The sequence below is a fragment of the Dipodomys spectabilis genome, unplaced genomic scaffold (genome assembly GCF_019054845.1).
Source record: "Dipodomys spectabilis isolate Male_0828 unplaced genomic scaffold, ASM1905484v1 ptg000075l, whole genome shotgun sequence".
Lineage (NCBI taxonomy): Eukaryota > Metazoa > Chordata > Mammalia > Rodentia > Heteromyidae > Dipodomys > Dipodomys spectabilis.
This window is the reverse complement of record NW_024870752.1, coordinates 14,119,221-14,131,536: the sequence shown is the minus strand read 5'-3', so window position 1 is coordinate 14,131,536 and position 12,316 is coordinate 14,119,221. Positions and strand designations below refer to the sequence as shown.

At 37.4% G+C, this 12,316-nt stretch overlaps 1 protein-coding gene across 1 annotated transcript in view; it reads right to left on the bottom strand.

Moving 5' to 3' along the window:
* Window positions 1-12,316, bottom strand: part of LOC122110156 (propionyl-CoA carboxylase alpha chain, mitochondrial-like) — a gene marked incomplete at its 3' end in the record, with an annotated part of 126,603 nt that overhangs the window by 36,778 nt on the left and 77,509 nt on the right. The window contains exon 7 of the mRNA XM_042682655.1: window positions 9,203-9,334. Within this exon, the coding sequence (XP_042538589.1) occupies window positions 9,203-9,334 (132 nt within the window). The remainder of the gene's footprint in view (window positions 1-9,202; window positions 9,335-12,316) is intronic.

Sequence of the window (12,316 nt, the reverse complement as noted above, 5' to 3'; positions counted from 1 at the left end):
AAACATGCTGACTTGAGGGTAAATAAGCACTTCTCATATGATTGTCATAGGAAATGATGTGAGCTTTTTAAAAGTCATCATCAATATCTGCTACAGTTTGAGAACATGTGCCTTTTGACCTAGCAGTCTTACTTGTTTAAACCCTGGTACCACAAAAAGAAAAAAAGAAAAAAAACTTATTTTATTTGTTGGAAGTTATCCTATAAGCATTCTCACATTCATGTTGTAAGGTATATAAACAAATTCATTGTTTTCAATATGTTGGTGCTGTTTCAATAAAACTTAGAAAACACTTTTTACAGGCTTTCAACAAGAAACCAATATTCCAAATGTTATCACTAAAATGGAATATTACAATGCCTTTAAAAAGAATGGGAAGTTCTACACACTCTTATTCATTCATTTAGACAGTAATCCAAAACATACTTAGCATCAACAGTACAGAAAACCTATTTCTGCCCTCACAGGAGCTTACTGGAGTCTCATAAAAGAAAGTAGAAAATCAGGTAAACAAGCAAATCAATTGAAAACTGAAATAATTATTTTGTAGCAACAGAGTTCTAACAGAAGGAGTAACAAGGAAAACTGAGACACACAACTCAAAGCATCATCTGAAGTAATACTTGAAACCTAAGAACAAAAAAAGTTCCCTGTCATGGGAAGATTAGAGGAAAAGGATCTTACACAGGCAGGCATGTATGAGAACTCTGATTGCAAAGGAACATAGTATGTTTATATAGAAAAAGAAAGAAGGTCCATGAGGCTAGAGCTGAAACATACTAAGGGAGCAGCAGAAAAGAGAGATGAGTAAGAGTGGAGGCATGGTCATGTTCTGGCCAGGCCTTACCAGATGTGTTCCAAAATCTCAAAGGCCTTGGTTCTATGCAGGAGAATGTTGAACCAGAATTCTGTTTTTAAAGGATAACTTAGGTGCTGAATATATTATATATGCAAGATGTACCTAATATGCCTTGTGGGGGAAAAAGAATGCAGCAATACACATGGTATGACCTTACCTACATTCAAAAAGAAATATGGTTTTGAATACACATGGAAGTTTATGTATGAACAAAAGACCCATCTTAAATTACTGCTCAAATACAGAAGAGGCTGGGAGAAGGGGTGGAGAACTTTTATTTAACATTATATACTCGCAGGAACATGGTAAACCTTTTTGCTAAAAAATACTGTAATTTCACATTTCACATGACTTTAACATTTTACAAACTAAATTCATCATGCTTAAAAGTATAATGACTGTTAAGGAATTAAATGTTATCAAAACAAACTAGCAGACAGATGTGGTGGTGCACAGCAGTAATTCCAACACTCACAAGGCTGAAGGCAGGAGGATGGCAATGTACACCAGCTTGGGCTACATAGTGAGACTCTGACTAGAAAATAAAACAAATGCAAACAAAACAGAACATCTTCCCAAAATCCATTTAAATTTTCATGACTTCCCATTGTCTTAGAAACAAGATCAAACTCCTCAGCTTGGTTTCAGTACTTAATCAAGCCTGCCTACATGGCAGGTCTCAGCCCCATCTGATCCCATTAAGCCCGGTGCCCTCCACCCCAAATCTCCTTGGCCTCAGCACATCCTACTCTACTTTGCTAAACTCTCTTCTCTTTTCACAAAATCAATTAAGATTAGCCATATACAGGGCCCAGAAAACACAGAATTTTTTTAAAGCATTATCTAAGTTTTTATGTAACTCACAGGCTTGTGAAAAAAAAAAAAAAAGATGGACCTTAAATGCAACAATGAGGTACATAACAACATTCATGAAGCATGCTGATTGAAAGTAGTAAAGGGGTCATGTGGCCAGGGGGAATCTCTAAACCAAAAATAGATGCCTAGAACACTGAGGTATGGAGACTTGGAAAAGAGGCTAACCAAAGAAACATAGCGAAAACCACTGTTGTCCTTGGGTGGGAGGCTACAAAGTAAGGCAGGGTCTCAAGAAGGCACATCAAAAACCTGAAGTCAACCTAACAGCTAGGAAGGGACAGGCCTCACCCTGACTTCATCCTTTGTTTTGTTTGTTTGTATCTTGATTCATATGCCAGTCCTCCTGAGGGCTGGAATCACAGGCCTGAGTCAACAGATCCAGCAGCTAGCTGTATCTTAAGGATGATGAACATGCCATTTATGTATTTATTATGTGGATTGTGGTAGATTCTTCTTTTCCCTGTCTCATTAAATTTAAGCTCTCTAAGGATTTCAATCATTGCCTCTTTGACTCAGTGATATTTTTCAAATACACTGAAGAGTGGTGAAAAATGGCACATCAATCCTACCATTACCTATTCCTGTCCAAACAAAGAATAATTCAATTGAAAGATTTCAGATAATTAAACACTCAAACAAATGACTTGACCTGAGATGAGCAAATCACAACATAGAAACAAGAAATATGAAACAATGAGGCAACAAGCTATTTCAAAAAGTCAACTATCACACAACCAAGGGATTTAATGATAGTGAAGTAAATGAAATCTCAAATATTGAACTAAAAAAAAAGATGCTAAGAAGAATTAATGATTAAAGATTAAAAAAGTGTTCACTCTGTTTACTCTCCTGCAATCTTAGCCATAACAATAAGATAAGACAAAGAAATAGAAGAGATTAATGTTTCACAATACCTGACTTCAAATTATGCTTCAAAGCAATAGGAACAAAAACAGTTTGGCACTGGTATAGACTTGGACTGTAGAAGATCCAGAAATAAACCCACATAGCCAACCAATTTTCAAAGAAACTAAAATCCAGGTCCTGGTGGCTCACACCTGTGCTCCTAGCTACCTGGAAGCCTGAGATCTGAGGATTCCAGTTCAAAGCCAGCCTGAGTAGGAAAGTCCATGAGGCCTTTATCTCCAATTAACCACCAAAAATGCCAGAAGTAGAGCTGTGGCTTAAGTGGTGAAGTGCTAGCCTTGAGCAAAAAAGCTCAGGGACAGCAACGACTGGCGACTGGCGGAAGGAAGGAAGGAAGGAAGGGAGGGAGGGGGGGGGGAGGAAGGGAGGGGGTGAGGGAGGGTGGGAGGGAGGGAGGGAGGGAGGCAGGCAGGCAGGCAGGCAGGCAGGCAGGCAGGCAGGCTTACAATGAGACTGCATCAAAGTAAAAGCTTCTGCACAGCAAAAGTAACAATTACCAAAATCAAGACTCAACCTACAGAATAGGAAAAAAAAATTTTTGAGCTATTCATTAGATGAAAGGCAATACTCTGAATGTATAAAGAGCTCCAATAATTAAACACTAAAAGAATAAACAATTCAATTAATAAACAAGCAAATTGAGTAAACAAACAGTTCTCAAAAGGAAAAGTACATATGATTACTAAATACATGAAAATGTTTAACATCCTTAGCCACAGAAGAAATGTAAATCAAAAGGATGCTGAGTCTATTTCAGCCCAGTCAAAATAGCTATCATCAATAACAAATGCTGGCAAGGACAGAGATGGAAGACCTTATGTACAGTTGCTGGTAATGTAAATTAGTGCAGCTATTACAGAGATCAGTATGAAGTTTCCTAAAGAAACTAAAAGAAGAATTGTCAGGGAAGTGGCACTGTGGTGGCTCAAGAGGTAGACCACTAGCCTTGAGTTGAAGAGCTAGGGGATGGTGCCCAGGCCCAGAGTTCAAGTACCATGACCGACAAAAAAAGGAAGGAAAAGAAAGAAAGATAGAAAGAAGGAAGGAAAGAGGGAAGAAGGGAGGAAGATGGAAGGGAGGGAGGGAAAGAGGGAGGGAGGGAGGAAAGAAAGAAAGAAAGAATTAATTGTCAGGTAACCTTGCAGTACCAAGTCTGGACATAGAACTGAAAGAATGTAAGTCAGCATACAATCAAGAGGCCCATACACACATGTTTATATCAGCAACATAAGCAATACGGACAAAGAAAATGTGAAAAAACTACACACACGCAACAGAGTACTATTCAGCTATAAGGAAGAATGAAATTATACCATTTCCTGGAAAATAGGAGGAGCTAAAGATATCTATGTGAAGAGAAATAGGCCAGAATGAGGAAGCAAATAATCCATGTTCTCTAACATATGAGGAATCCAGACCTTAAAAATAAGTTGTACAAGCTGGGCACCAGTGGCTCATTCCTATAATCCTAGTTATTCAGGAGTCTGAAATTTGAGCATTACAGTTCAAAGCCAGCCCAGGCAGGAAAGTCCATGAGACTCATCTCAAATTAGCTACCAAAAAAGCCAGAAGTAGAGTTGTGGCTCAGTAGTAAGAGTGCTAGCCTTGAGAAAAAAAACTCAGAGACAACACCTAAGCCCTGATTTCAAGCCCCTAGACCAGCACCTAGGTAGGTAGGTAGGTAGGTAGGTAGGTAGGTAGGTAGGTAGGTAGGTAGGTAGGTAGACGGACGGACGGACGGACGGACGAATATAAAAAGCACTATTATAGAAACCAGAAGGGTCTGTAGGGCCAAAAGAGAAGGTAAAGGCAGGAGAGTGAATACAATTGAAGTATTTTATATGCATCTATGAGAAGAAAATAATGAAACCTTGTAAAACTTGTTTGAAAGGGTGAAGGAGAAACAAGAAAAAATAGAACACTGAATTTTGTGAGTACACTATAAGCACATATGAATATGACACAATGAAATGTATGCTAATAAAATTTAATCCATTATTCTCAGCTTAGCAGGGAAAATATAGCGGTGTTTAATATTCTATTTTCTTTTTTCTTTCTTTCTTTTTTTCTTTTTTTTTTTTTTTTGTAGGCCATAGGACTTGAACTCAAGGTCTGGGCACTGTCCTTGAGCTCTTTTGCTCAAGGCTAGCACTCTAACACTTTGAGCCAGAGCACCACTTCCAGTTTTCTGGTGGATAATTGGTTAAGAGTCTAGTGAACTTTACTGAAAGGCTGGCTTTGACCCGCGATCCTCAGATCTCAGCTCCTTAGTAGCTAGGACTACAGGTGGGAGGCACCAGCGCCCAGCTAAAGATAATTTTTAAAAGTTTTTTTAAAAATTCTTTTTTTTAAAGTATTAAATGAATGAACTCTAGGACATGGACACAAGAGGTTTTTCTTTATTGTTGTTTTTAGTGTACTATGTGATTTCTTTTTTCTTTTGTTTTTTTTTTCCTGTATGGTTTATCCTTTGTTGTCACTTTATTTGATTTTGATAGCCCCGGTATTGTATATACATTTATCTGAATTAGGGAAGGGAAGGGGCACAACAGAATGGTGAGACAAAGGACAAAGGGGAAACCAATGCAACAGTGATATTCACAACATAATATGTTGGAAATGAACTGTACCACTTGACGAGGGAGGGGGGAGAAAAATGAGGGAGGAGTTAACAGGTTCAATAAGAAATATAGTTACTACCTTACTTATGCAACTATAACCCCTCTGTACATCATCACCTTGACAATATATATACATATATATATATATATATTTTTTTTTTTTTTTTTTTTTTTTTTTTGGTCGTGGGGCTTGAACTCTGGATCTGGGCACTATCCCTGTGCTCTTCAGCTCAAGGCGAGCGCTCTACCGCTTAAGCCACAGTGCCACTTCCAACTTTCGAGTGGCTTACTGGAGATAAGAGTCTCACAGATGTTCCTGCCCAGGCTGGCTTTGAACTGCGATTCTCAGATCTCAGCCTCCTGAGTAGCTAGGATTACAAGCATGAGCCACCGGCGCCCAGCGCCAATAAATTTTTTTAAGTATTAAATGAACTTCCCTAAAAAAAATGGTGTGTTGCTAAGTGTTGGAACCAAGGGTAGAAGTGCAATTATTGATAATCTCTCCCACTGTTTCCTGATAACAAACAGATCCCATATCCAACAGACAACCCAACCTTGTAACATCTTCCTCAACAACATCTACTTTGCTGTATTCCAGCATTTAATTTAGGTCTCTATCATTGCTTGCCTAAACTAAAGAAAGAGGGTTCTAATTTGAATACCTATACAAGTTTAACTCTCTGCTGATCCATTTTCTAAATAGCAAACAAAACAATTTTTCTAATCCCACAATTGTCTCATGTTAATCCGTCTGCATGAAACTATTAGCAGGCTCCCAAAGCCACAAGCATCCAATATCAGCTGCACAGCATTCATGCCATCATTATCGATAACCTAAGCTTCCTCTCTAACTCCTTCACACTGCACATCTGGAGCTACCAAGGTTTTGCAATGTTTTCACTGACAACAGAGCTGTGTCCCCCATGAGGCTCATTTTATAGTTCACTCATTACTTCTCATACCTCAAGTATCTCTTAGCTATCACTTTCCCTGGGAACTCTGCCATGATACCCTAAAATTCAATATCAGCTCCAAATCTACAGCCTCATGCACTCTGAACTCAGTATTACTCAAATGCATTAAACTGTCTGAATACATTGAAAGTCTCCATAAAAGAACTTAAAGCTCTTTGAAATCAGGGTTTGCGGCTTATAACTCAGCTAAACAAATAAGCGGGGATCCTAATTCCTGCTTTCCACATCTATACTCTTAATCCTCTGCTCTAACTGTCCCAAAATCAAGTTAATAAAACTAAACTCGGTAAAGGCAAATATCTGGTGTCAAGTGATTACTCAAAAATTACATTTTGCAAACATTAGTTTCTCTCTCTAATGAAGAGATTACTTTAAAAAAAAAATGAAAGGCACAATGAGTAATAGGCACACCAAACCAAGCAACAGTGAGAATTTATTTCAAAACTAATAAAACAATAATATTTAAAAATAATAATTTAAAATAACTAAATAAGAGAAGGAAAGGTAGAAGGAAAGAAAATTTACTAATATATTAATTGCATACTAGTCAATATATTAATTGCATATATAAGAAAAAACATATCATAGTATTAAAATAACATTCTACTGTGTATATATAACACATTTTCTTTATCCATTCATTCATTGCTAGGCTTCTAGGCTTATTCCACAGCTTGGTTATCATGAATAGTGTCATAATAAACATCACTATTATATGGTGATTTTGTTCCCTTTGGATACATATCTAGACCACAGGTCTTTCCATTTTCAGTTTGGTAAGAAACCTCTATACTGATCTCCACAGTGGCTGTACTAATTTATATTCCTATCACCAGTACATAAGGGTTTCCTGTGCCCCATTCCCACATCCTCAGCAACACGTAGTTACTGTTTTCTTGATGACAGCCATACTGACTGAGAGAAGATGGAATCTCAAGGTCATTTTGATATACATTTCCCTGATGGCGAAATATATTTAATACTTTTTGATGTATCTATTAGCTATGTGTATTTCTTCATTTGAAAGATGTCTGTTCAAGTGCAGGACCAATGACTCACACCTGTAATCCTAGCTATTCAAGAGGCTGACATCTGAGAATCAAAGTTCACAGCCAGCCCACCTAGTAAAGTCTTCAAGATTCCACCTCCAATTGACCAGCAAAAATCTGAACTGACTGTATGGCTCAAGTGGTATAAAGCCAGCCATGAGTGGAAAAGGCAAAGCAAGAGTGCTAGGTACTGAGTTCAAGGCCTGGTACCAGGAAAAAAAATGTTGAATGTATGCTGGGCATGGTGGTAATCCCTGTAATCATAGGGCTTGGTAGACAGAAGCAGGAGGTTTGCATGTTCAAAGCCAGCTTGGGCTGAAGAGCTTTGCAAGAGAAATGCAGTGAGAATGAGTAAGAATCAAGGTTGCAGTAGATTACAGATTAAGTGAAGGTAAAAGATATAAACAAAAAAGCAAGTGGGGTCAAGTTTTCCAAGATGTTCAGCTAAAAAAAGGAACAGAAAAGGTAGTAGCTCTAGAGCAGTGGAGGATTATCTGCTATATGAGAATCATAAATGTCCTTTCCCCTCATCATATGAGTCTTGTTTATCATACCTCCTTCCACTTTAGCCAAGTGACCATATCTATTGGTTCAGTATTTTTAATAGCAATGGAAACGAAAGGAGGCAAAAGCTATGAATTTTCATATAGAACAGAGAAAAGAAAATCAGTAAAACCTGTACTCCGCCAAGGTTTAGACAAACACAACTGGAGTATAAGAGGAAGAATTACAGATGTAGAACACCCCTTCATTGTAACAAGAGACAAAATAGATGAAAATAGACTGAGATAAATATCATCATTCTTCTTCAGTAACCAGAGAGAAGCACCAGTTCCACATGTACTACTCACACACACACACACACACACACACACACACACACACACACACACACACACACACCAACAGCAATATTAAAATCTGAAGATGCTCAAGTCTCATATAAAAAAAGTATGGTATAGTACATATATAGATAGATAAATATTGATAAATAGAGATATATACTAGATATATATAAATACATACACTTCCATATACATTAAGTCCCTTTTAGTGATTTACAATGTTAATGTAAGTTAATGTTAATGTTATATAGACAGCATTAGGGACTAACGACAAAAAAGAAAATCTTTTTTTGTTGTTAACAACAAGCACATTTCTTCCAAACATTTTCAATCTCAGGTTGTTTGGTGAGTGGTGTGTGTATGAACAGAGAGAGGAGTGCACAGGTAAGTACAGGCATGAATAGCTGAGGCTATTCATGAAGCAGAGACCAATCTTTGTAGCTATTTTGTAATGGTTCTGTGCAATTTTGAAAAACTGTCCAATAGGATATGCTAGGGGAATGAAAAATAAACACTAAGATGAAAAGTTCTTGCAAACTTACTCAAATCACAAGGTTAAAACACTACAGAGAAAGTCACTTCTCACGAAAAAAGAACTTTCCTCCTGTGGAGGAAAGCAAGCTATATATACTCCAATTGCTGGACATCCTCAGAATTTTTCAGCTGCAAAAGCCCATGATAAATGTTGGCGATTCTAGTTATTCATAGCTGTTTATGTACAGAATGACTATTTATATCTGATGTATATGGAAAGAAGTTCAAGGTAAAAATATATAGAACATCATTTCATCATTAAATGTAATCCGATATCTGACAACACATTTTTTAATTACCAAGTTTATTCCCACGTGAGTCAATGCTGATTCATTACACACAAGTGCTTAACTAGATTCTCATTCTTTTCAGCTCATACCACTAAAAATAATCCAAGTTAAATGCCACTACTTTTTTCCCTCATATATACTCAAAACCATATATTTTACCCATATTCTCTCACAGAATGTTTGATCTGAGGACATACTATAAAGATTTGAGCAAAATAGTTTCTCACCTTGACTACACCATCAAAGCCAGGAATTGTGTTAACCTTTGCTTGCTTGGCTAATAATTTGCTTTCAATCTTGTCACCCATGGCTTGAATAGCACGTGTATCAGGCCCAATGAAAATGACATCTTCTGCTGCCTGTGGAGAAAAACAAGTTGAAATTTATAACAAAAACATTACACAGCATGATATGAAGTTATGATTTTATAAAAAGGAAACCCCATACATGTGTGTATAATTATATATCTGTGACTACAAATTTATAATTACTATATTGCTACAACAAAAACTACCTTAAAGTATCTGAGCCAAAACATTAAAATATTTAATATTATATAGCATATAGTACATGTCCATGGATATGTGAAAACAAAGCCAAATCACATAGAAAGCTAAAATTGATGAAAAACTCTTGATTGATATTGATAGTGTAATTTTGAAACCAACTTCTGTGATATTTATATATACTACCTTGCTGCCCAATGTGAATAGTAAGTGCCTCTTTAAATTACCTTGTAAATCTCTATATTCTCAATGTGTTGCAACACAGTGCCTAGTAAAACACAAATAACTGCACTTCTGAAAGCCAACTGTGTGCTAGGCTTTGAGCTAAATGTGGGAGATAATATGAGTGGAAATTACCAGATATCAACAAAGTCAAGGGAATATGAACAGATCTCAGGCAACTTAAAGAAATTACAGAATGTTTTTATTCTGTGACTATAAAAGCTATGTCAAGAATAAGTATGCTAGTCAGGCGCTGGTGGCTTACATCTGTAATCCTTGCTACTCAGGAGGCTCAGATTTGAGGATCGCAGTTCAAAGACAGCCCAGGCAGAAAAGTCTGAGACTCTTATCTCCAGTTAATTGCCAAAAGGACAGGAGTGAAGCTGTGGCTCAAGTAGTAGAACATAAGCCTCAAACAAAAAATGACTAGGGGAAGTATACCCAAGCCCAGAGTTCAAGCCCCAAGACTGTTTTAAAATATACATATATGTAAATATCCATATAATATATATATATATATATATATATATATATATATATAAAACATGCCAAGGTGTCATTTTGGGGTACCATATCCTGACCTCCATCAATAATAGCATATAGCTCCAAAGCAAGGTCCAAAATGAGTGTCATAACTGTTAGGTATTATGTAATAGCAAAAAGTTCTGATAAAAAGGCAACAGTAGAATAATCAGACAGCAAAGTCCACACACCTCTAATACATAATATAGGAACCCAAATATTTACAATGACCAGTGTTATGAATGGCAGGATTCTAAGTAAGAAACCTTTTTGACATAATAGATGCTCTCAAAGAACTTTCCATGTAATGTTTGTATCTAGCTTTAACAGACCCTTATTTTCATGAAAAAATAAACCTGGAAACCACAAAAAATATAAAGCCTATGAAAAGTGTAGTGATTCTATATGAAAGATAATGAGATACCTACACCTCAATTTAATCTGTTTCCAGTGGGATAAAATAATCATTTTCCAGACCAGAACAAAATGATACTCAATTCTCTTATTCCAAGTCTGCAACTCACTAAATACTACATGAAGGCAAAAGGAAACTATCATGCTTCAACCACCAATTGTCTTTCCATATTCTCATTTTGCCTACTAGGCCAGAAGAATTATAAATGCTGTTTTAAAACCCACTATGCCAAGTAGATGTAATCAAGTAATCACAATACCCACACAAAGAGATGAAGAGGAATAGAAATGACAACATCATAAATATATTATTATTATAAAGCAAACTTCTGATTAACAGGAGCCTAATGACCTGGACCACATTTCTTATAGATTCTAATTTGAGAAAATTTACTCCATACTGCAAAATTATCTAGGAAAATGGTCACATCAAATATTCTTTGTCCCATTCTAACACAAAGGAGAAACAGTGATGTGCTGAAAAACTACAAATGTTTCAATGCACTTTTTTTTTCCTTTTTTTTTCCAGGGCTGAGGACCAAACCCAGGGCCTTGCACGCGCCGGGCAGGCGCCCTTCCGCTGGTCTAAACCCCCAGCCCCCTAACTTTCTTTTTTTTTATCATTATGTATTTGGAAGTATCTCTAGACTAGCCTTTATATATAATTACAGAAAACCAGGAAAGGAGCATCCTAGACTCCTGGCTCCCATAATTCTATGGTAAAGTATATAAATAAAGGAAAAAGACAATTTGTTAATTGTAAAATGATGGAACATGTTTCAATGAACTGAGTACTTGCTCAGAAGTTGGCTATGTGATTTAGAACTGGAGGCTAGATTTTATTTGCCAGTAGCCTCTTGATAGTCTTCTGTTAACTCTTCATCTGTGTTTATGTTTGTGTGTGCGTGCACGCGTGCACGCGCGCGCACACACACACACACACACATACCACATACACATCCACACAGGTACTAGGGCTTGCACTCAGGGCCTGGGTGCTGTCCCTGAGCATTTTTGTTCAAGGCTGGCTGTGCACTGTGCATTACCATTTGAACCACAACTCTACTTTAACTTTTTCTGGTATTTATTTACTTCATGGACTTTCCTGACTGAGCTGGCTTCAAACCATGTTCGTCAGTTCTCAGCCTCCTGAGAAGTTTGGAATACAGACCTGAGCCACAGGCATCTGGCTAATTCTGCATCTGTCTTTGTTTTGGGTTTTGTTTTTGGTGCTGGTAGTGGGGCTTGAACTCAGGGTCTGATGATGTCCCTGAGCTTCTTTTGCTCAAGGCTAATGTACTACCAATTGAGCCACAGCCCCACTTCCAGCTTTTTTTTTTTAAGTAGTTTTTTGGAAATGAGAGTCTCACAGACTTTGCTGCCTGGGCTGGCTGCTAACTGCAATCCTCAGAGCTCAGCTAGGATTACAAGTGCGAGTCACCAGTGCTCAACGAATTCTGTGTCTTTTGTTAACCATTATGGCAAGAGGAGGTGGGGGGAGAGAAGGAGGAGGCATGAGGGAAGGGAGAGGAGGAGGAGAAAGAAGAAAAAGAGGAGGAGGAATAAGAAAGAAGAATTAGGGGGCTGGGAAGTGGTTCAGTGGTAGAGTGCTTGCCTTACATGCACGAGGCCCTGGGTTTGATTCCTCAGCACCACATAAGCAGAAAAATCCAGAAG